General features: G+C 42.9%; 3 protein-coding genes across 14 annotated transcripts in view; 1 reads left to right on the top strand and 2 right to left on the bottom strand.

Annotated features, from left to right (window-relative positions):
* The window catches only part of LOC140542122 (tRNA (32-2'-O)-methyltransferase regulator THADA), a 28,056-nt gene extending 11,326 nt beyond the window's left edge, over positions 1-16,730 (bottom strand). The window contains exons 1-23 of the mRNA XM_072664973.1: positions 16,542-16,730; positions 16,286-16,454; positions 15,083-15,169; positions 14,295-14,322; positions 14,047-14,195; positions 13,836-13,958; positions 12,216-12,336; positions 11,466-11,608; positions 10,541-10,625; positions 10,309-10,445; positions 9,076-9,273; positions 7,955-8,672; positions 6,790-6,942; positions 6,527-6,636; positions 6,282-6,442; positions 5,558-5,712; positions 4,548-4,706; positions 4,237-4,394; positions 3,885-4,022; positions 3,671-3,775; positions 2,554-2,754; positions 929-1,079; positions 381-618 (exon numbers count right to left, since the gene is read on the bottom strand). Coding sequence (XP_072521074.1) covers positions 381-618; positions 929-1,079; positions 2,554-2,754; positions 3,671-3,775; positions 3,885-4,022; positions 4,237-4,394; positions 4,548-4,706; positions 5,558-5,712; positions 6,282-6,442; positions 6,527-6,636; positions 6,790-6,942; positions 7,955-8,672; positions 9,076-9,273; positions 10,309-10,445; positions 10,541-10,625; positions 11,466-11,608; positions 12,216-12,336; positions 13,836-13,958; positions 14,047-14,195; positions 14,295-14,322; positions 15,083-15,169; positions 16,286-16,454; positions 16,542-16,672 — 3,818 coding nt within the window. The 5' untranslated portion in view covers positions 16,673-16,730. The remainder of the gene's footprint in view (positions 1-380; positions 619-928; positions 1,080-2,553; positions 2,755-3,670; positions 3,776-3,884; positions 4,023-4,236; positions 4,395-4,547; positions 4,707-5,557; positions 5,713-6,281; positions 6,443-6,526; positions 6,637-6,789; positions 6,943-7,954; positions 8,673-9,075; positions 9,274-10,308; positions 10,446-10,540; positions 10,626-11,465; positions 11,609-12,215; positions 12,337-13,835; positions 13,959-14,046; positions 14,196-14,294; positions 14,323-15,082; positions 15,170-16,285; positions 16,455-16,541) is intronic.
* Positions 16,731-16,796: 66 nt separating this feature from the next.
* On the top strand, positions 16,797-20,165 carry LOC140541724 (retinol dehydrogenase 11). Its single transcript, XM_072664485.1, has 4 exons — positions 16,797-17,133; positions 17,625-17,867; positions 17,979-18,281; positions 19,181-20,165. Exons 1-4 carry the CDS (start codon positions 17,013-17,015, stop codon positions 19,438-19,440), a joined length of 927 nt encoding a protein of 308 aa, XP_072520586.1. The 5' UTR covers positions 16,797-17,012; the 3' UTR covers positions 19,441-20,165.
* Positions 20,166-22,231: 2,066 nt separating this feature from the next.
* Positions 22,232-24,758, bottom strand: part of camk2b1 (calcium/calmodulin-dependent protein kinase (CaM kinase) II beta 1) — an 84,825-nt gene continuing 82,298 nt past the window's right edge. For all 12 annotated transcript variants that reach the window (XM_072664381.1, XM_072664371.1, XM_072664377.1 and 9 more), the window contains one exon: positions 22,232-23,991. The gene's annotated coding sequence lies outside the window, so the exon portion shown is untranslated. The remainder of the gene's footprint in view (positions 23,992-24,758) is intronic.

Raw genomic sequence — 24,758 nt, 5'->3', positions numbered from 1 at the left:
GAACCAGAGCTTACACAAGCTTACATGAGGTAAATATGCATATGTATTAGAATAATATTCATATAGGGCCTCTAAGGAAAAGAATGATTACATTTACATCGGTGGCATTTGACATGACAGTCTGTGACTTACATATGAGTTATGTTTCACAGGTGGGAGAATGCAGCATTATGAGTCTAGCCCAAGGACCCATATTGGTGTAGCATGGTGTGTTTGTCCAGGGAACTGAACCCTAGTCTGCCCTGGGGAAGGAGGTGCTGTTACCCACTACATTTAACTACACTAAACCACACAAACAACTTATTAATATGACAAGCAGTCGTTTGAGTTACAGTAGTGTAACTTGAACAAAAGGACGCGGCTTCCATTACATTTCATACCGTGTTTGCTCCTGAGCTCCAGGCTGAAGTTTGGCCAGCAGTGTGAGGACAGGATAAAGCGAGGGATGAAGACTTAGCCTGCTCTCATGCAGATCTGCAGCAGCACTCTCGAGCGCCTCCTGAAGGAATGGCTGCAGGGAAGGGTAGTGGCTGAAGAAGGCAGGAGGTGACATGGCATACTGGGCGGAGACGTCCTCACCAGCAGGCCGTTGACCCAACATCCGAGAACAGAGAGAACCTGGAGAACAAAAGGCCAAGGTTAAGAAAAACTGAATGAATAAAAGGAAGTAAAAGGGTTGTTCCAGCTTACATCTAAAGGCCTGTCTTCATTGTGCTCTTATCAGGGTGGATATGCATAACCAGCCCGGTCCTCTCGCTTAACCTTTATTCTAGCCTAATTCACACCCTGCAACACCACCTGGATCCAGTACAGTTTTGCTGTTGTGTACTGAAGCTGGTGGTGGTATCAAGTTAAGTTTGTAAAAACTGAAGCTATTCAGAAAGGCAAAAAAAAACAAAAACTGGCAATTCAGAAAGGGGTTGCATACTGTAGAGTTGCAGTGCAGCATTCCTCATGGCCCAGCAGGGGGAGCTGAGAAGCGTGAGTGACAGCATGGCGACAGCAGGGGCGTACTGAAGAATATTCGAACCAAGACTGGAGCCTTTCACCAGAGTTTGCAGTGTGTGAACTGCGCAAACCTAGAGAGGAAGTAGAGAGCCACTTAAACCACTTAAAATAAAACATAGGTTTGATTATACACTCTGAATTAACCCAATTCCAACATGATTTACCTTCTACAGGTTTATTTCATATTTCCAGGACTACAATGATTAGTCGAGTAGCTGTCAACAGCTATGGAAAATGGGATGTGTGATTTACTTCATAAAAAAGCTCTATGTTGTTTATATAATACACATTACTTCTGACAGACAGAAACACACTGACTGCAATGCAGTGTGTTGTGGTAGGCAGGAGGCCTAATGGCTCAGAACAGAGAGAAGAACCGCAGCAGGTGTACCATTGTGATGAATCGAATAATTGCTGAAAGATTAGTCAATTATAGAATTCCAAGCTTATAAAAATGATACAAAGTAACTGCAAACCACGTATCAATAACTGTTAGTCTTACAGACACATATTTAACCATGAAAAATAAGGATGGTATTCCAAAATTACGATACATCAAATTTCTGCATCTATTCAGCTCATAAGCCCATTCACATTTAAGAGAGCCACAAGGTGGGGGCGGTGTGGATGCTCACAGATGCTCTTTGGTGGGGTCACGCACTACCCAACCCACTGTTTCAATTCAAATAAAAGGAGTGTGTTTAATTAAAAGGAGAGAAAGCAAGCCTGGATGAAGTCTACAGTCTACTAAATGTGCCTAAAAAGTAAAAAAAAAAAAAAAAAAAAAAAAAGACCCCTAAACCATTCACTCAACTCGGCATATCCTCTAAAGATGTGCGATTTGAGCCCGAGTTAGCTGAATCTGTTGTTCTGGTGTTTAGCCTGCGAGCGAACACAGCAGAACTGCTGACATTTTGCCTTTATGTCACTTCAACACTAGACGCTTGGCTTTGCTCTCACAGGCAAGTGTTCATCATTAAGAGTAGCTGTGCAGTACTGTGTGTACTCGGTGGCTCTATAGCCGAGCTAGCTAAGCAAAGACCAGCTTAACGAGTGGGCTACAACTCCAAAACCAGTGTCAGTTTTCTGTCCTTTTAACACCAGCCACTCAAGTCCTTCTCCTAAATGCTTGTAAGTGTAAGTGTGCTTTCGGTCAGTCAGACTGTTATCCTGCTAACCAGCTCCCCGCTGGTGACACTTACGCCGTGTGACACTTACTGTTGTTGTCAGACTAGCGATTTAACATTTAGCCCCTTGGTAATACCATATACAGCGATAATATTTTCAGAAACCAGGCCTCAATCAGGGCCTGCTGAAGAACTACACTGGCAATTAAAAAGAACTAACACACTGATGCGTCTGACAGGTCTGTTCACTTAAAGAAGAAAATAACAACACATGACGGATATTTCAAAGAAATGTTGATGTGACTTCCTGGAGAAGGAAAATCTAACCGCTATGGAAGGTCAGTGTTTGAGGACCTATAGATCAGTGTAAGACATTGAAAGACAAATCTCACAATGTGTACAAGGAGTGAGGATGTACCTGAGGAAGGTCAACAGTCTGGTCCCAGTCTGGGGGCAGCGGGGCCTTCGCTGTCTCTAACAGCATGTTCACACTGTGAGCAAGCAGAGGACGAGAGGAGCTGTTTTCTTCTGCAGCTAGTACACCTAGAATGAGCATGGGCAGCCCTGCTGCACGCCTCGTCACTGAGGTGGCACGGGGGGACTGAAGGACATTCAGACCCTGAATACACAAGGAAGGAGAAGCAGACGGGTGAGTGTGCAAAACAGGGATTTCTGGGGGTCCAATAATGCTACTTCTACTACCACTAGAAATTTCCAAGCTGATAGGATGGTCAGTTGTTGGCAGAATTGTCCAATATGATGGTCATTAAAGTGTATCATCTTAAAATCAAACAGAACATGGACAAAAGTATTAGGACACCTAATAATTAATAAAAAAATATATATCCTGCTTTTGTTGCAGCAACTGTCTCTACTGTCCAGGGAAGGCTTTCTACTAGACTCTGAAGCACTGCTGTGAGGATTTGATTGCATTTAGCAACAAGAGCTTTAGTGAGGTCAGGATGTTGTATGATCACCATCCCACCTCATCCCCAACTTATCCCAAGCATATTGGGTGGCGCCTACCGTAATTCCAGAGAACACTGCTCCACAGCTCAATGCTGAGGGGCTTTATACCCCTCTAGCTAAGGCCTGGCATTGGGCAAGTCAAGTCCAATTTATTTGTAGAGCGCTTTTTACAACTGTTGTCATCACAAAGCAGCTTTACATAATTAGTAAAAAGAAATTAGGCATGGTGCGAATAGGTTAATCTCTACAAAGGCTAGACAAGCTCTGTGTGTGTGTGTGTGTGTGTGTGTGCGTGCATGCATTTTCACATCTGTCTCAGCAATGGGTGCAACGTAAAGTATCTGAATGCATTCATTAGCACGGGTGTCCACAAACATTTGCACATATGGTATTAATACTATGGAGATAAGGGCTCAGCTTCCTACTATTCTAAGCAGCTTTGTTGCCAAGAGTACCACACCACTAAACATCTCAGAAATGAGCAGTTCACCTCGCCTTAAAGCTGCCTGTTAATTATAAGATTAAACAGGTAATGTACTCTGTGTTCTCTCTACTTGGTAAAGTACCTGCTGTAGCATATGGCCAGGAATCTCTCTGAGCTCTGGATCGGAGCTGGTAAGGAGAGCAGCGCAGAACTTAGTGAATCCAATACAGCAGCCCTCCACTGCCCCCTACAGGAGAGAAAGTGACATGCCTAAACACTGGAGCTCTACGCAATTAAAACACATCAGCTCTGCAATTTGGACGGACTGAACCTGACTGAAGCCAGGTCATGCTTACCCAGTGTCTACATTTGAGAATAATATCCTTAAACAGTTTGGAAGCCCTCTGTAGTTCTTTCACAGTTAGCAGTGGTGTGTTTTTGCAGCACAATGACAGAATTCTCTCCACCAGCGAGCCAAGAAAAATCCCTATTTCCTACACAAGGAAGGAGACATGGCAAAAGGTAATAATAAAGGTCAAGCAGGTCATCATCAGCATTATACTGTTATTATAAACCAGTACATGATGTAGTGGGTACACACACATTATTAGTAATTCCAGACAGCAGTGAGTGTGGGGACAACGTGGCAACATGATCGTTAACTGTATAACAGAAGATGCTCTGTGATCAAAGTGCCTGAACCGTTACCTTCAGTGTAACCCAGCAGCAGGTCAGCACCAGACTGTGTTCTTCAGACAGCAGCACATTCTCCTCCCCTTCTTCATCCAGCCCCACCTCACCCGCACCACTCTGACCAATAAGAGAGCTGATGGCATTTCCCATGTCACAGAATGAAGGTGGGACTTCTGGTAAAGAAAAATGAGGCTTGAATTGTGGGACAGAAAAAGATCTGTACTAATAATAAACAACAATAAGAAGAAATCTATATGTTACATGAAAATATAGAAGACAAAGTACCACACAGACAGGTGTCAAAATGTTTACTCTGAGTGGGTTACCTTTGTCCTCAGTGTGCTGGTCTCCGTAGAGCACACCCAGCAGAAGCAGAGTGATCTTCTCCAGGAGAGACAATATTTCCAGGGTCACACTGTGGTTAAGAGCTTCAGTTAGAGCTCCAGGCACCTCCAGCAGACACCTCTGCAGTGCACTAACTACTCCTACAGCCATTCAGTCAAACACACATACATACACACATCCATTCAAGAACTCATCAGGGGTAATGAGATCAACACAAATACATGGTATCGATCACAATATTATTATAAGTTGTAACGGACACAAAGCAGCAATAGTGCTAGAACTGTGTAAAGCTGCGTTACCGGAGTCATATTGGTGTAAAATCCTGTAATGCTACTCTACCATCTTCAGTTTTCAGGGACAGTACTGTATTTCTCAGCTCGTCCAGAAAAGCATGTTCTTTAGTGGTAACTCAAGGTGCAAATGAAACTTCCCGACTGAAGAGGGGGGTTGGAGTGGGGGGGCCCAGGAGCAAGAAATGCAAATTTTCCATAGTGTTGCTTTAAGAGTAATTGGGTGTAATTGTTTCTATATGTATTTGAAAATGAAATTTGATAAGATTAATGTTATGTAGCACTGTTGCTCTAATGATTGTGATATTAGGCAGGTGTTCTATTGGGGAACCTTGGTTTATATGAGCCAGATTAATGTATATGTAGCATATACTCAAAGCCTAAATATACAAAATTATCAAATTATAAACAGAACATAAACAGAACCCTGACTTCAGTGCATATTAACGTTAATTTGCTGTTTTGACAAATGTATCACTACGACCAAGAAACCACTGTATATCCAACCAGTGTTTTTATTTTCAGAACCTTCACTTCAGAACACATACTAAAGCTATTTTTAAGGAAACAGTTGTGTGTTGTGAAAGTGCTGGCAATATGCACATTATCCTTGGAATTTTTTTTGTGGTTGTGTCAACATAATATTGCCAACCGCTATTACTAACACACACCACTAGAGAATACAAGCCAAGTGTTACCATGCATAGGTGAGGAACGAGCAGCGAGCAGCATGTCCTCTTTGGCAGTAATGTAGTGCTGCTCCAGGTTCTTTAGCAGGTGTCCAATCAGTTTAGCCGACTGCACCTCACCCTGCTTCACATCTCCCACCACCTGACCATCCAGGGACACACCCCTAGAGAGTGGGAACAGCTTTATGAGCAGCATGAACAGCAGTAAAGTTCCTGAAAGAACTCAAACTGATTGTTTTAAGTGTTATAATGTGAATCAAACAACCAGCAAGACTACCTAAACATCCTCAAATCTACAACTCGAAAAGTTGCTGAATTGAAAATTGGTCCAGGTGGTCAGGAAAAACCTAAGAACCACCACACAGCCGTCACGGCACAGCCCTGACATGAACTGGGAGCTGTTGGAACCCCAGTGTCACTGTCTACAATCGAGCAAATGTTACATCACCATGGACAGAGAGAAATATAAATCTGCTGACCACACAGACAAAGAAAAAGCCTTCTGAGAGAAGTTTTACATGATACAAAGATTAAGTAGTTTGACTAGAGGGATGTTTTGAGGAGTAAGGGTAAGGTATTCATCCCCAAAGACACTGTACCAACTGTTAAACATGGTGGTGGTAGCACCATGCTCTGGGGCTGTTTTGCTACAAGAGGAGCTTGTATATACAGCAATGCTTAAATCAAGCACATAAAAAAAACATATAAATCTTAAGATGGTTTGCTGACTCACTTCTGTAGCAGAAGTTTAATCATCAGAGCCCCCATCTGAGCCTCTTGCACTCGGGGGCTGCAAAGCAGACTCTGCGCCCGGCTGAAGAGCACATTGACCACATCAGGTTGGAGAGAGCAGGGAAAAAACCTGGCCAGCAACTCAGCTGCCTGCTCACGGATCTGCAGGACAGAGAGAGGGCTTGCAGGATATCAGGACAACAACAACAACATTTTCTTCTGGGTTTATTGAGTTAGACTTCATACCTCATTAGTTGCATCCTCCAAACAGCCAATCAGGACCAACTGTCTTGACCTGGAGAAGAAATCCCACTTTCCTCCTTCCTTTGCCCAGTTGATCAGAGCAGCCATGTTCGCTAAAAAGAGGAAACCAACATGCTTTTGCAGGTTCAGAGAGCACCATGTCGATTTAGAGGATTTTAAAGTTAACAGTGGAATTAAATGAAGAGATCAACTGAAACAAAGCTAAACTAACTCATCAAACAAAGCGGTCTCCTTTATCTTTTTACCTGGTGGCTGACCCTTCTTCCTGTCTGGACTCCAGCAGTCTGTGCAGGTCTCCAGAACAGCACTCAGCAGCAGCAGAGCAGTCTTCTTCCTTTGGAAGCTGTTTCCAGGAACTAAACAGAGCAAAGGCAGCTGGGACAGCCACTCTATGAAGTCTGTGGGACAGTACATTGCATTAGTTCATACCATTCTCCCATAATGCATCCTTTCACATCATCTGAATCACAAGAAATTAAATGACATTATAATCCCTTCCCACGCCAATATGACTGAATCAGCCAAGGGAGGGCTCAGAAGAAATGACATGGTAATTAGTACATTTCACAGTGAGGGGAGGTCTCCAAACAAATTAAATTACATATATATCGCAGTTAGAGGGCATCTAAGAAGAAATTACATCATAATTAGGACCAATCACAGCCAGTGGGGAGGTCTCGGAAGAAATTACATGGTAATTAGAACCAATCCCCATCAGGGGGAGGTTTTAGAACACATGGCATGGGCTGCGTCCAGAAACTATTTGCTACTCCTTCTCTCCTCCTCCTTTCCTACTGCTGATCTCTTCCCCAGGAAGAAGGGGGAAGAATCGAGGAAAAGAAGAGGAGCAGGAGGAATGGAGAGAAGGAGCAGTAATTGGGGAAATGGGGCCGCTAATCACTTTTAGATACTGATGAACTGAGCCAATCACAACACTCGCTTTCAGCGCAGCACATATACGACAATTCTGTCCATTTAACTGCGTCAATTGTGAATTAAACTCCTGGTCTTTGCAGAGATACAGTTAACAGTATAATCTGAATATAACAATAATAACAATAATAATAATAAATATATATAAAATATAATAACTTAAATTATAAATTTTTAAGTTTTAGAAATAATATATAATTTAATAAAGTTTAACTGAACATACAGTGCTTGTGTTTGTGTTAACTGCATAAAAAACATTTAAGCTCAGGTCTAATATATAAACCAGATGGAAAATCTGGGCGTGCACGCCGTGATGTCACTCCTTAATCTTTAAAAGATTTCCTGGGTGGGACACGCTCATGTATCCTCCGCTGGCTACATTTCGAGGCAAGGAGAACACTGTGAAACAGTTACAGTTAGGACATCCTGGACATTTGCCAGTAAGAACAGACATATAAGGTCAATACAGTGCCTTACCTACTCCCTGTTCAAGCTCCCTCTCCTCTTGCTCACTCAGCCCTCTTTTGCTTTTTCGACTCTTGAGATTTGCTAAACAGCTGTCTCGGATACGCACCAGGAACTTCCTGACCCCTGCCTGGAGGTGCTGGCGAAACGGAGAAGACTCACTGTTCAGATTTAGAGGCAGGAAAGCCCTCATGGCCGAGTATTCAGCCAGTGATGGAGCCTCTTTAGTCTTTGGGCTACAGCAGAGAAGGCTGAGCGCTGCCAGTCGAACACTATCGTCCAGAGAGGACAGGGCTAGATGCAGGGTCTCCATCTCAACAGTACTGTCTGGAGACCAAGGAGAACGGCCACTGGTGGTTCTCTGAGCGCTCATGATGCAGGTCCAGGCCCGGAGATGTCCTTGGACAGTGGAGTCCAGAGCAGGCAGCAGGGTGTCAAATGCTCCAGGGAAGCAGCGCAGTGTGCAGGGCAGGAGGTAGCTAGAGGCGTTATTCTGCAGTAGAGGCACATCAGAGGTCAGCGCGTTTAGGACGGTAGGTTGCCAACGCTGAGCCCACTGACTGGCCAAGCGTAACTCCGTGGGCGAAACCTCCTTTGCTGGACCAACAGTTAGTTCTCGTCTCTGTTCCTGAAGGAGGGATTTGTAGATTTCAGAGGCACATGGTGCGAGATGATTGGTGGAAAGGCACTTAAGGATGTGAGAAGGTAAAGTGGGATACTGTTCCAGGACCTGAAAGGTGATCAAAGGGTTCTTATGAGTGATGCCATAGAAGAACCACTGTTGGGTTCATTAAGAACCATGTTTGTACAGAGGTCTTAAAAAATAAAAAAATAAAAAAATATGTGTTTTATGTTTTTTTTTTTTTATGAAATATTGACATACTGACTTCCATTGAAAGTCAAGGTTCTTTTCTTTTATATTTTATACTAGAATAAAGTTTAATGGCCAACTTAAGCGCCTATGATGTTGCAGTTTTGGCATTTTGAATAAACATTGGACAGTTCAAGTCAACACCAACATTTCCATTTTTTATTCATTACAAATACGGTTCTATGGCCCCCGGATTCCTTGAGATTTTTTTTATATGGCTGATTTGCTGAATTTGACACTCCTGTTCTAGGCTGTACCTTACCTTGTCTGTTCCCACATATGGAAGAAGGGCACTGAGTGGTGAGTATTTGGCCTTAGACTCCCAGGGCAGCTCTGCGATCCTGTGCAGTAACTCCATATAAAGCTGTTTCTCAGAGTCTCCAGAACGCTGACAGTCCAGCTCATAGATGTCCAGGAAAACACAGAAGGCGTTGCGCACTGCCTCAGAAACACCCTCTAGCTGTAAGTACATTTGTGAATGAAAATATGTATTTAAGTCTTTATAGCTCTAAAATAAAGCTCATATCGCTGTTGTCCAATAAAAAAACATGTATCTCCATTTTTGTCAACTTTCTCTCCATCGTTTGAACCCTATAGCTGAATAAATCATTTTGAATGAATAGACCAATAGAAAAGCTCCAAATTATGGGGAATCAACTTTTATTTTACATTGACTTACATTCAAAGTTAAGAACATATTTGCCTTCTCCTGTAAAGTCACCATTTTGGTTTTTATATTGGACAGCAACAATATGTTTTCTCACAAGATCTCAGTGACGCAAACTGTCTTGGTCACAATAACAGTTTTCCACACTGGTGAGCTTACAGTGCAGTGAGAAAAAGTGTTTGCTCTGTGACTGATTTTTTACATTTGTGCATATTTTACCTTCTGAACAACATTTTATCTTAAACCAAAACCTAACAAACGCATAAAAAGCTTTTTGCTCTCTCCGCCTTAAGGAACTGCTTCAGCTCAGTGCCATTCGTAGGCCTTTGAGCATGACCTAAGCATTTTAGGCAGGGTTTAGGCCAAGACTCAGCTCACAGACAAATCACCTGATATTTTTCAAATCAACCAGCCAGAAACTGACAAAGAACTCCAAAACAACACTCAGAAAACTACAGGTCACTCTTGCCTCAAGTCAGTGTTCATGTCTGAAGCATAAAAACTAAATAAATCCATGGAATGCATTGCAGAAATGCACAGTGGAAACCTGTGCTGGAACAATGTTTTATGGACAGAACATTCTTAAATAAATCTTGAACTTGAACTGTGAAGCATGGTGGTGGGAGTGTGATCTTTTGTGGTTGCTTTACTGGATCAGGACCTGAGCACCTTGGTACTATTAAGGGAACGGTCCTCTGTCTGTGAGGTGAGGCTCAGTTGGGCCTTGAAACAAGACAATGATCTAATGTAAGACATAAACACAAGTTTATGTCAAAAATAAGAACTTTAACCTTTAGGACTGCTCCAACTAAATCCCCACAAACTTACCGGGCTCTCTGCATTGTTCCAGATGATTTGTGTGAGAGTGTGTCGCAGGGTTGACCTTTCACCAAGTAAAGGAGCTCCATTCACTTCCCAAATCTCTGGGAGACATTCTTTCACACTTTTCAGCCACATGGTGAACACTGCAATCACAAACCCACACTTCTAAAAAGCATGTTCATCATAAATGTGCACAGATATTAGTACATAATGATAGCACCTGTACAGAGTGCAGTACCTTGGAACACATGGTACTGACAGTCCAGTTTCTCCCTGTGCAAAGCGGAGATGAGAGGAAATAAGCCATCCAGGAGGAGACACACCTGAGAAACAGAGAGGAGGTCGTGAGAGATGGTGGAGAAAGTCTACAAAGCAAATATTCACAAACACTGAAAAACCAATAAAGCAGGTTACAGACAAATGATGCATAATTTATTTCTATAAACAAACTTTATGCAAAGATCAACATAATAAAAAAGTAAATATTAAAGAAATGAACACTGAAAAAAGTTCATTATTAGTATTATTGTTATATATAATTATTATAAGAATTAATATTATTATTATTTGCTATTGTCTATTAACGGACTAATGCTGGATAATTTTTGGCCCTTTTAAAGGGGTTTTATTTTGAATGTGACAGGCAACAAAGACAACACTGTTAATTTGTTCATTATTAGTAAATTCTTCATTCTAGACACAACAGATTGCAGCACTGATGGCCAGTGGCAAATTTACAGCAAGAAACTGGCAGACATTTGCTTTATGAAAGATTGTCAGAATCAGACAGATGTTTAGATTTTTGTGCACTAGGAGATCTGTCAGTTTACTGTTACTAGTGTACATTTGTAATTACAACTGAAATTATCACAATGTAAAAAGATTTTATTCCAAATAATTCTGGAGCATTTCCCTTAGTCCACTGTAAACAACAGCTGCTAAATTTAAACTGTGAAAACTGGAGATACACTACAAAAATGGAGATACAAGGTTGTTGCGTGACCACAACAATATGTTTATGAATCAGCATCATCAGATACAGCACATACATGAAAAATACTAAATTGGGACTATCCATATTATTTACTGTTTATTTAAGCTGACTTTGGGGCAAATATCAGCAGATTCTGAGTGTTCAGCACTTGTGCAGTGTATTGATGTACCCCTTTGCTTTTATCACAACTGATGAGGATGTCCTTCCTGCAGCAAGTCAGTAGTCCTCTGGTTACAGCCAGTCTGTCCACTCCATCCATTACTCTGGAACAACAGTCTACCCGCAGGCCACCTACTGTCAGACTCCACAACTCTACACACGCACACAAAAGGATATGACACACAATAGAGTTAATTAAACCATTAAATGAGAATTTTTTAGTTTGGTCTAAATTAGTGTTTATGTTACAGTACAACAATATTTACTAAGAAATATTTTTGACTACCTTCAAATCAGTGCCTCCCAAAAATCAATGCATTTTAAACCTTTTAGCTGAAAAAAGGTGTACAATACACTATTTGGACAAAAGTATTGGGACACCTGCTCAATCATTGTTTCTTCCAAAAAGAGTTTATCCTGCTTTAATTGGAGAAACTGTCTCTACTGTTCAGGGAAGATTTTGGAGCCAGGATTTGCTTGCACTCACAAGAGCACTAATTAGGTCAGAATGTTGGATGATCACCACTCCACCTCATCCCCAAAGTATTGAATGAAATCAATCATCAATTATGTGATCGTCAGCAATGGGTGTAACTTAGGAAGTAGCTGACTATAACATACTCCCAGTACTAGTACAAAATCTCTGTACTAACGTACACTCATTATCTAAATCAGTGCTGTGAGACAGTACAGTGCACACTGAATAGGGACAGATGGAGCCCTCACTCAAGATGATCACTGCTGTTCTGTTCAAACTCACCCCTGCTGGTAACCTGCAGCAGACTCCAGGCAGATGAGCCTCCACTCTCACTGTCCGTTGCTGTGGAGATCAGCATGGCAACTGCAGTTCCTGCCAGCAAACGTGTGTCCCTGTTGGAAGTCTGAGAAACAGAATGCAGTATAACTCCACATGATCGCATGCAGAATTACCACTCTTTTAGAAGAGAAAAAGACATTAGTTTCTTGGACACAAATAAAAGGTTAATGAAGTGTGCCCCTGTCTGCTTCGGCCTAGGCTTTCATCAGGCAGAGGGCGTCTGAACCGCATTCCTTGTGCACTTTCATTAGACACTTAATATCCCCCTACTTGGGCAACTCTCTCAATTCTGATAGATCAATGGGACGCACAATAGGGATGTAACAATCTACACTACCCACATGGTGGCCCAACCTACTAGTAAAGCTAGATCTGAGAGGCATAAGGTCTGGACCTGGGAGTGCAGCAAATAACACTGAACATGGTGCCCAGCCAACATGCTCAGGTGGGGCTCACATGGGTGGAACGTGGGCTAGGTGGGTTCCAGAAGGGCTTGGGCTCTGGGTGGGTTTGTGCATACTTTGTTACCAGGACCCAGTTGGGTTAGAACACATGGTACTGACACAGGTGGGCCCAATCATTACAGTCCACCTTAATCTCACATGGGTCCCATCTAGGTCTTGTATACAGCGTGCAACCGAGATGGGGCTCATGTTTAAGCACTCCTGGTCTAATCACTGTCCCTGGTGGGACCAATGTAGAAGCTGGTGACAAAACTTTCTGTTTCTGCATACAGGCCCCACATGGACAAGTTACCCCGGTGGTATACGTTAAAGGGCATTTAACCACTGCTATGCTACCTTTAACAAGCATCAACCAATCACAACAGGGGTAATTTACATACACCAGTCTTAGAAGGCATAGTAACAAAAACACTGAGCACTTTATTAGAAACACCTGTACACCTATTCATTAATGCAACTAGGTGGCAGCCTGTATTCACAGTGTATTGCAGATACTAATGCAGATACTGGCCAGCAGATTCAGGTAATGCTCACATTAATCTTAGAATGGCATTTTTTGTGCATGATTTTGAGTGTGGCATGATTGTTGGGGTCAGAAGGGCTGGGAGTATTTCTAGAACTGCTGATCTCCTGGGATTTTCAGCACAACAGTCTCTGGAGATACTCAGTATGATGCATAGTTCTGCTGATGGAAATGCTTTGATGTTGAGGCTACGGTAACTCACCCAACCACTCTGTACAACATACTGACCCTTGAGCCCAATGGGCTTAAACAGAAGAGGACCATGTCAGGTTCCATGTAGTGTTCCTAATAAAGTGACTACTGTTATGATGCAAAAATGATGCAAAAATAGGTCATAACAGGATCTTGTGGGACAATACAAGTCACAAATATGGGATACAGTTCCTTTAAGTTGAGGCTGAGAGTGTGATGTTGGACAATGAGCACAATGGAACATGACCTTTGGTGTCCAAACAGTGCGACTGCATTAGATGACCTGATAAATACAATACAGCTGAGATCACCCATACCCATGATGCACAGCCACTGTGCAGTTGCAGCCCTAATATATAGCCTTCATGAAAACACTGTACTAACCTCTCCCAAGATGATAACCATGAGAAATTCCAGGATTTTCCTCATATGCAGCTCATCACTCTGCTCCCCAAACACCAGGGGGGCAACTTGCTCAGACAGCAGCTGGAACACCTGCAGACAAACCTGGGAAAGCATGCAAACACACACTTCACTGAAGTCTGCCAATCAGGGCTCAGAAATACTTTTCAGTAAACAGTCTTCAGTGTCTGACCTTGACAGTCTGATAACACAGAGCTCCATTTCTCGCTGCTTCCTCTTTCATAACAGCAGGCACTAGTTGTGTGATTTTACTCAACAGTGGTGTAAAGGCTTGTCTCAGGACTTCTCGGCCAGACATGCTGTCCTCCAGGAACATACAGACTGATAAGGGACACAGAATAAATGCATCCTATGTCAAATAAAAGCTGATAATTAACATATTTAATCATATTTTAAGATATCAAAATCACTAATGCTCACCAATCTGAAGATCCTTTAATGACAAGACCTGCAAATGAAGAGCAGAGTCGCATAAATTGTTAAACTGAGTTTTAATACAAAATCCATCTGCAAAATGATGATTCTCAAATTGACTGTGTTGTAAAGGAATGATCACTTCCTTTTTGTAAATAGTCCTCCCTGTTTTTTTTCCTGTGACAAATACAAATATAAGAGGTATATATATACAGGCTACCTAGACAAAAATCACCTTGTGTGTTTGAGGTGGTAGTAATGTCAGCCACCTGCAGATGGCGCACAGGAGGATTGGGCTATGAATACCTGCAGGGTGTGTGACAGGATTTATAGACTGAGAGGAGGAGGTACAGTGCAGTAAAGGTCTCGTTGGGTGTGAGGAAAATGGGTCACAAAACAAATGTTAATGATTGGCTAAAAGGAGTGACTGCATTTGGACATGCCAAAGACCATAGAAGCTGAATCTGCAGGTGTACGAAAGCGTACGGTCATACAGGTCTACCAGCAGTGGCAGAAATCCCAGTCTACAGGAAATTCTCCTCATTCTTAAGCAGATGTGAGCACCTTGGCCCCCTGCATGCCACTCTGCTCCATATGTTGATGGTCTGCAGCTCCCTGCGTAGTGGTCTTTCAGAAATTGGAGGTGAAGGACCTGAATTACTGCTGCCTTAAACACACAAGGCGATGGACTATTTTCTCTGGGGGGCTTATCTAAAATGTGAGATGTTTCCTGGGTGGTGAATGCCTATAATAAATAAATAAATAAATAAATAAATAAATAAAGCCATCCCCACCTGCTCTTGGTTGAGCACTTTGTGAAGACATTGTTGGACCTCTTCAGAAATTAAACACTGATTGGCCTGAGCCAAGTGCTGCAGCATCTAGAAAAAGAAACAAAGATTTAGGAGATGTAAGAGTCAGGTGTAGCATACAAGTGTGCTTAGTAGTAAAGTACAGTATCATCCCATTGGCTTACAGTTACTGTACAATGAGACAGTTACTGCCTCAAGAAGCTCATCAGCATCAACTAGTTCATTAGCTAATAGAATTGAGAAGCAACAGCATAAACCTGTCCTGTGTCTGTGGAGTACATGACTCAACCCCAACCCTGCGTTCAAATTTTCAGCATAATTAAATAGTTTTACTATGTAGACAAGGTCAAATACAGTGGTTTGTTGGGAAATGCTTCTTTCTAGAGAAGCTAAAACAGTGGTGGTTGACAGTGGTGGCGACAGGAACCTCAGATCTGAGGAGTTTAATGTCTATAGAAAATGCCATTGTTTATCATAGTCTGAGAAAAGCTTTTGGCTGAAATGTATTTTTTTATGAAAGTCATCTATAACAAAGCTGTATGTGCAAAACTGTACCCAATTAACCTACAAAAGCAATCACCATCACTGTCGTATTGCTGCCTACATGCCTCCTACAGCGGTGCCACAGCATGCTCTAGAGTGAGGTTTTATGACTTAGAGCCCTATTCACTAAGAAGTGCACTAAAACAAGCCCACGATTTACCCCAATACATAAATAGTGTACAAACGATGAGGAACATGAGGAAGGCGGACTTTCCGACTATTCATGGGATGCACTTTGCGATGCTCACACACACAACAAGGTGTCCAATACTGTCTGTGATTTGATAACTTGGCGAATTCTGCTCCCTATGTAGTGCTCGATATAGTGATCTGGATTTTCACTATGTAGGGGACAGTGAAGAGGGCACAGTTTAGAACACAGCTTAGGAACCCTACCCTCTGATGATGGACCTTTTGGGAAACTACAAGCACCTGGGCAGGACATTAAAGGGCAGGCAGTTTTGAAGCTTCACAATGCTTGTATGATTGATTGCATTTGCCTAATGCATGCTGGTCTCTGTAGTCACAGAATATGGGTGGACTACAACCCATATAGCAGCCAGTTTTAGGTTTTCTCAACTCCTTCATACAGTATGTCAGTAATACAGTAATGAAATCATTAAGAGAGTAAAAACAGCCTGCCTGGTCTATTTTTCGACAGGTTGAGGATGTGGAGGCTGCCTCCATCTGCAGAGCCAGAAGCAGCTGGACTAAGTGGCGATGCAGCTGCTGATGCAGAGGCGCAGGGACCTTCCTCAGTATCTGGCTGGCTTCTTCCAGAGAGCGCTCCATACTTCTTTTGACCGTGGTCCTGCCAGAAAACGGGCACGACACCACAAATAAAGACCACAATGACACAAAAACTAAACCTCAGCCTCCATGTGCTGGCTCTACCCACCTCGTACTCTCCGCCAGCTTGTTTAGGAAAAGCCCAAGCGTGTCTTTGACAGCCGGAGCTAAATTATCTTCCATAACATACGAGGCTAGAAGAGCTGCAAACTGACAGTCAGCTGAATCTGTAGAAATCATCGTGGTCTTTTTGGGGTGTTTTGGTACTGTTAGCAGACCACCACGCTGCCTGCAGCTGCCTAATCTGCTGTACTTTGGGCCACTGGTGCACATGGCGCCCCCTATCGGCCTGGATGTCGCTGGCAGTTCTTAGTTAGCAGGCAGGCTAAAAGGGTCGTAGCTTTCTTAATACCTAACTTAATGCTTTCAGCATTCAAATAAAGCGAGTATTAGCGAGCTAATAGCTACCTATCTCTATACTTGCTAGCTTGCTAGCTAACAGTGTGGTCCTTAAAGCTAGCTGACGTTGCCTAGGCAACTTAGCTAGCTAGGTGCTAGCTAGCTAGATAGCTAGCATAACATGTACGTGTTGTACACGATCCTTGCCGCACTCTTCTCCTTCTTAGTGCTGAAATGGATGAAAAGAAGGAGGTGCTGCATGGACGTGAAACGACTAGATGGGAAAACTGTTCTTATAACAGGTGAGTAGGTCGTTTTTCTCCAGCTAGCTACGTTAGCACTAGCTAGCTAGCCAGCTCAATGAATGAACACTGCAGATGGTTCAGGCTCTTCTGATTGTGTAAGTTCATCGTATGTTATTCTTGGGTTATTTTAAGGATCATTGGCACTAGAGGTTCTCCTAAGAACATCCTAGCATGGGCTGTAGTTGGCTAGCTAGCTACCCTTTGGACTGTTGAGTTGTTCCTGGTGATCTTGCTAGCTAGCTAACATTTGCTCATCCTGCTGGGTTTCAGTCCAGCCTACCTGATCTAAGGAAAAAGGTTAACATGTTAATTCAGTTTAATTTAATCAGCCTTTATTATTTAAACATAATAAATTGGGGTTGAGCCTCATTTGTAATGTAGATGATTTGGTAGACCCAGTATGAGCTGGGCACTTATTGGAGATGACCCTTCCTCTGATATCAGAAATATTAAGTGTCAATACTACTGTTTTTCTGTGTACCTTTCAGGTGGAAGCTCTGGCATTGGGAAAGAGACAGCCGTGGCGCTGGCCTTGCGGGGAGCCCGGGTCATCATCGCAAGTAGGGATGAGGACAAAGCAAGGAAGGCTTTGAGGGAGATCAAGGCCAGGAGCCACAACATGAACGTGCTGTACATGGAGGTGGACCTGGCCAACATGAAGTCCATACGAGAATTCTGCAAAACATTCCTACAGAAAGAGAAGAGGCTGGATATTCTCATCAATAACGCAGGTGAATGTGATGGAGATCTCACAAGGTCTTTGGGGGGGGTAAATGTAGATAGTGTTTTTGCTCCTAGGGATGCAAATCTGTTGCATAGCAATCTCTCTTCTCTTTGTCCAGGCATGCCCAGTGTCCTGGACTGGACAGACGACAACTTCTCCATGTGTTTTGGTGTGAACCACCTGGGGCACTTCCTCCTCACCAACCTGCTGCTGCCCCGCCTGAAGGAGAGCTCCCCCAGCAGAGTGATCACGCTCACGTGCTCCAGCTACAAGTACCAGAAACTGGATTTCCAGGACCTCAATTACAACCTCTTCCCTTTCTTCACCTACTGCCGCAGCAAGCTGGCCAACATCTACTTCACACAGGAGCTGGCACGCATGCTGGAGGGGAAGAAAGTGACAGCGTATGCTGTGCATCCAGGTGAGACAAACAGTTATGCATACGGAGTAAAGTCAAACCTTTGCTCTCAGAACAGCTTCAGTTCTTCATGGTATGGTTTCCCCAAGTTGTCACAAGGATTTTTTAGGAGCACTTAATACGGCAAACCTCCTACAACAGTAATAACATATCCCAAGGGTGTCCTGTTGGATTCAGATCCGGTGACTGGGAGGACACTTAATTTATTGCCATGTTCATGAAACCAGTATGAGAAGACTTTTACTTTGTGACATGGTGCATCATAGACGTTAGGAAGTAGGCGTAAGAAGATGGGTAAATTGTGGCCAGTGAAGGCATGCACATGGTCAGCAACACAACCCAAACCATGATTGGTATTAATGAGCCCAAGCTGTGGCCAGAAACATTCCCCACACCATTACACAACCTCCTCCAGCCTGGACTGTTTACAGAAAGCAGGTGGGGTCCATGGAGTCATGCTGTTGGTGCCAAATCCTGATGATTCATTAGATCATTGCCCACTGCAGCATCAGCTTTCTGTTTTTGGTTGACAGAAGGTGCAATGTGACATGATCTTCTAATGTTGTAGCCCCATCTAAGATGCTTTTCAGCTAACTACAGTTGTAGCTGGAGTCTTTTTTTTTTTTTTTAAAGGCTTTGTAGTGGAGTTTCCCCAACCCTCTTCAAAAGTCTATGAAAGGCCATGGTTTATTATTGTCTGGTCACTCTAATAAACAATCAAAATAAATAGCTAATGACTGCCCTATGCAGGACCATGCCTCTAATGCTGTGAACATAGAGAGCATAGACATATAGTGACAGCTCTACTGATATTTTCAGGCACACTGTTAAAATGGGCCTTTAATAGGATAACTTTAAAGTCTTTTGTGGTCTCTCTTACCTGTCCTCTCTGCCCTCTCTAGGTTATGTCCAGAGCAACTGGACCTGCCACTACTCGTTCTTGTTCCAGCTGCTGATGAAGGTCATCATGTTCATGTTTTATGTGTCGTGCGAGGCGGGGGCTCAGACGGTCGTCCACTGCGCCGTAGCAGATGAGGTCGTCGCTCACAGCGGGGGCTACTTTACTGACTGCAGACCTGCCAACTTGCAGGCTTTCGCCAAGGACGCTGGTGTGGCCAAAAAACTGTGGGAGGCTAGTGAGAGACTAGTCAAGCTCGCCTGAGGAGTGTCTGGCTATTTGTGATTTATTTTTTTGTAAACACTATTATTTATGGAACATGTCAGGTTTCCTTTTTTACACTGGTTTTTGCCATCCTTGCTTTTTTTTCCCTGTGTTCAGATACTGATGTGTGTACAGAGCCCCCTGAAAGGACATATTCATTCTAAAATGAATGATTTTGGGATAATCTTCTAATTAATTACAAGGACAGTGTTTCAGTGCTTGCCAACAGTATTCCTTATATTATACCAGGGAGCTGTTTAAAAACCAGCCAGTTCCTCCCCTGATTACGAACAGCTGAATCTTGCCATAGAAGGAGAACCCAGGAGCTCTCGCCGGCACAGGAGAGCGGACGCTAGTCTCCCAGCCATGGAGCGAGAGCCAGGCAAAGAGACTCGTACTAGTGAAGTGTCAATGTCTTCGTATTTGAGACCAAGTTCAAAATAAAATGCTATAAGGGGTTAATTGCCATTATAATAGCTATGGGGGAAATGACAGAATGGCGTTGATGGCATCTACAGGCCATGCTGGGTAATGCACTTGAGTTTTCCCCATTATTGCCTGGAAAAATCAGTAAATTATGTTAGGATAGTTAATGTGAGAAAATATTTTTTTTACCAATTATAGGAAAAACCTTGTCTTTTTGGGGGCTCTGTAGATTTCTGTTTGACTTGTGTGAAGATCTAGGCTCATTGCGGTCACTTGCTGGAATAAATGTGCCTGTCTGAGACAGCATTGAGCTTGTTTTGCTGATCAAACAGTAGGTATAGTACCTATTACAGACCACTAAAAGAGCTTGATATACAAAGAGAAGCGCATCTGCATAATCTTATAGTATTTAAATCTTCATTTTTATTTAGAACACTTGAACACATTTCCTTAAGTCAGGTAACACATAGAGCAGGTTCGAGAACAGAGCAACAAGAAGAGTAAGAATAATCAAGAGAAATAAAAGAGAATAATATCTTATACAGAAACCCAAAAACTGACAAGAGGGCTACCGTGAAGACTTCAACTCCAGAGAAACTACCCAGTGAGGTGAAACGGAAGAACATCGGGGGAGATAGAGTGAAAACAATACGGTACTAAAAACAAAGTAGAGCTCTGTGTTGTCAGTGCAGGTTATAGTGCTACCTAATTCACACCTTTCTGAAGAGTGCACATGTTTAACTTAACGCCTGGAGAGCCGCAACTGAGTAACTGATACGGATATGAGCGACTCGAGCAAAGGTAGCACATTTATACTTGAGGCGTGGGCGCGTGGGTGTGTGCTTCAACCCATCATAATAAACGTGGTCAGCAATTGGCCACAAGATTAAAGAGCAAATTGCAGCACTGGCAAAAGCACAACCACTACTTACTTACCTTCACTATTGGTGAAAGTAGTTCTAATATCGGTGCTGAATGCGATTGGACTATTCAGCGATGTCTGTGCACTCCTGCCGTGACTCTACTGTACCACTACAGCAGCTGGGATGCAGATAAAGACCCCCTTCGCCTCCTTTTCCCTTCCTAAGCGTCGGGCAGCCTGCACTGACAACAACGAGCTTGAATACGAAAGCATGCCATTAAAAGATCACCAACGTTTTCATAACCTCACTCATCATCATAGCTTTCATTTATATAATCTTCATCTTTATCATCTTGAGACAAAAATAGTTTATGCACTTACAAAGCTTGGAAAATAGAGAAGAGAAAGGTTTAGTTAACCAGCATTCAATAGAAAATGAAAATGACCAAAAAAAAAGAGAGAAAAAAAAGTAAAACCCCAAAAAACTAAAGGAAAAGAGAAAAGTTTAACACCAAACGGTTAATGTTTGTGTTTGAGTGACTGTCATGCAAAGAAAGTCCGGCTAAAATGCTAGTAAACTGCCGCTTTAATACTGTGTCCTGTTTAATAGTAATAATGTGCATCCTCACTTTTTTAAACATGATTATTTTCAATGCTAAACACACAAAGAAGAACATTAGTACATTTTACATGCTGTTTTTTTCATTTTTTTATTATAATTATTATTTATTATAATTTTTTTAAAAGGTTTTTTTTTCTATTTTCAGGGAGTGGAGTGGCGGGGTGTTTTTGAGCACACTTAAAAACGTAGGGAAGTAGTCTCAAATCACTAAGACGAGAGACAAGGCGTCTGGTTTGGGACACGAGGAGATTCACACACACCAAAAAAAGTACACCCAGTCAACAGCACAACACTAGAGCAGAAACAGATACCCAGGTGGTTTGCCTTTGTGTGGGGTCGCTCCAGTTGATGGGTGGGTTCAATATGATTCTTTCAACGCTTCGGAAAGGTGGGTGGGGTGGTGGACATGTAGTGGAAAAGTCCACCCGAGGACAAAATCAGTTATATTGGCTAAAGCCCGGTACGTTCACTACGATGCCTTCAGAGAGTAAAATGAGCGTGTGAGTGGAAAAAAAAAAACCAAAGAAAAGAAAAAGCTGTACAACAGACCTGAAGTTAAAAAGCTCAGAGATAAAACTGAGATCAAACAGTTAAATAAATAAATAAATAAATACGCACTGAGGACACCAACGAAAGGATGAACCTCTGAAATAGCCTCCTTCGCCGTCAAACGAGGCCAAAAAGGTAGGCCTCCCTCACTTGAGTCCCTCACCACCAAACTCGCCTTTGGCTCTAAAGCCGACCTAAAGCCTGCAGGCTCAGACAGTCGGCTGTTCCAGGATGCGATATGCTGCATTTTGTTTAACATCATCTTCTTAAGTACACTTTGTTGAAGAATCACTGAACTTTCCAAGAATCTCACGCTTCCCCCCCCCCCCCCCCCCCCAAAAAAAAGCTCATCAAACCCCTTCAGACTCGACTCCATCGAAAAACAAGTGCCATCAAGCTAGGCTAGCTTAGCTAGCACTACACCTTACATGCAGCCTATCCACAGGGTATACCTCCACGGCAAGAGTAGCAGAACACCTTAAAGTACTACAAACACAATCTCCTTCCTTCCAAAAGCCTAAACGTCTATGTAGATCTCTCCCTGGAAACACAACCAATGAGTAATATTGATATCAAACAACTTATTATAAATGATATTAAAATTCAAGAGGAACAACCATAACAACAAAAAATAAAGAAAAAAAAAAAAAACACTGCCAACTGTGATTCCGTCAATTCAGTCATCCTACGTATCTTCAGATCTTCAGTCACAGCCTCAGAAGGCCACCTCAAAAGGTTTGTGCTACATGCGTCCTCCCTGTTTAAGCCCTGATGAAGCCTGTAGGATCTGCTGTAGCCTTGCATTGGCTTTCAACATGCTGTGCATCCTCATATTAAACAACAGTATTCAAATCCACCAGCCTCCTTCATAGGTTACATGAAGAGAACCCACTGCAGGTGCTGTAGGTGGCTTGGAGCCACAAGCAGGTGCCTGGAGTTGAGCAACCAGGCTAGAGTAACACGTAGCACCTTCTAGCAGGGTTATGGCTTATATTTTGCGCTGGGCTGTGAAGCTACAGAAGTGTACGGATACTGACCTTGCTCCAGGTTCAGAACGGGCTCAGACCGTGTGGTGGAATACTGATATTGCAGACAGGGTGTTGGAGCTGCTGAGATCAGATCTAAATAAGCAGCAATGTGTGCCCACAGATAGTCATTTAGCTAGCAATTTGGAGGCCGCCCCCCTGTCTAATGTTACAGAACGAGCAGAACATCTGATTCAGAGCAGGTCTTAATAACAGCGCTCTCTTTGTATCGCCTCGAAGGAAAGAACAAAAAAAAAGGGCACAATTGAAGACTGGAAGACCCCAAATATAATCGCTGTGTTTAAAATGACTCCGTTTAGCTCTGCCCTCCATACACACACACACACACACACACTCTCATACCTTCACAGAAAAACTTGGGCCGACATGTGTGAGCATACTTTGAACACACGCAGTATATGTGTGTGTCTCACACGGAGAAGCCTATACAAAAACACTGTGCTTCGACTATCTCCCCCCTTCGTTACCATAGAAACAGCCACTGTGAATACGCCGAGAGTGTCATGCGATCAGGGAAAAAAAGGCTGCGCAAAAACAGAAAGACTTCAATCGGAAAATCACCGGCATCCAGAATTCTGAATTGTACAAAGGACACGCAATTGCTTCTGTGTTGTAATAATCATAATCATAATAAACAACATTAAGAACAATATTAATAATAATCATAACGATCATAATAATATTAAAAATGTACACGCTTGTATGTACTCGTTAACACTGGGGCGGTGAGAGAGAAAGCATGACGTGCCGCTGACAGAACACAAAGGGCCTTGCCATCCATTCCAGTCAGGTACCACCGGACTCCACTCAGCATTCACTCACAGCAGGGTGTGGCAACACAGGTGGGAAAAGGGGGAACAAGGGAGTGGGCGGGGTGGACATTGCACAGAGACGTGATTGACAGGTGAGGGGCGGAGCCCAGTGTGGTAGGGTCAGGCACTGCAGACTCAAAGCCACGTGACACTGGACTTCCTCTCCTTCCTCCCTCTCTCTCTCTTCCTCTCTAGCTGGGCGCTCTTCTTAGTTGTGGCTACAATGAGCTGTCCCTGTGAACACACACACCCACCATCATCATCATCATCATCATCATCATATTCTAGAACAGTGGAGGGGGGAGAACATTCTAGAACATTCTGAAAGGAGAGAAGAACATTACAGAACAGTGAAAATGGGGAGAACATTCTAGAACACAGTGGAGGGGGGAGAACATTTTAGAACAGTTCAGACAGGAAAGAAGAACATTCTAGAACACAGTGGAGGGGAGAACATTCTAGAACAGTTCAGACAGGAGAGAAGAACATTCTAGAACGCACAGTGGAAGGGGGAGAACATTCTAGAACAGTTCAGACAGGAGAGAAGAACATTCTAGAACACAGTGGAGGGGGGAGAACATTCTAGAACAGTTCAGACAGGAGAGAAGAACTTTCGAGAACACAGTGGAGGGGGAGAACATTCTAGAACAGTTCAGACAGGAAAGAAGAACATTCTAGAACACAGTGAAAATGGGGAGAACATTCTAAAAACAGTTCAGACAGGAGAGAAGAACATTAAAGAACAGTGAAAATGGGGAGAACATTCTAGAACACAGTGGGGGGGGGGGTCCAGGAACAGGGAGATTGAACAATCTAGAACAGTATGAATGGGTGAGAATACTTAGGGACAGCATGAATGGGGAGAACATTCAAGAACACTGAATAGGTGGAGAACATTCTAGACAATGTGAAGGAGGAGAACATTGTAGAACAGAGTGAAGAGAGAGAGAGATCAATCTAGACCTGTGAGAGGTGAGATGAGTGCAATGTAAAACAGAGTA

Source organism: Salminus brasiliensis, chromosome 20, assembly GCF_030463535.1.
Source record: "Salminus brasiliensis chromosome 20, fSalBra1.hap2, whole genome shotgun sequence".
Lineage (NCBI taxonomy): Eukaryota > Metazoa > Chordata > Actinopteri > Characiformes > Bryconidae > Salminus > Salminus brasiliensis.
Note: the sequence above shows the minus strand (reverse complement) of the source record. Positions and strands in the feature narration are given on the sequence as shown.

Bases quoted from the DNA above. Each gene is read 5' to 3' on its own strand.
- LOC140541724 (XM_072664485.1), top strand. From the start codon at position 17,013: ATGTACGTGTTGTACACGATCCTTGCCGCACTCTTCTCCTTCTTAGTG. The intron at 17,868-17,978 runs GTGAATGTGATG...CTCTTTGTCCAG, and splicing joins TATTCTCATCAATAACGCAG to GCATGCCCAGTGTCCTGGAC. The intron at 18,282-19,180 runs GTGAGACAAACA...TGCCCTCTCTAG, and splicing joins AGCGTATGCTGTGCATCCAG to GTTATGTCCAGAGCAACTGG.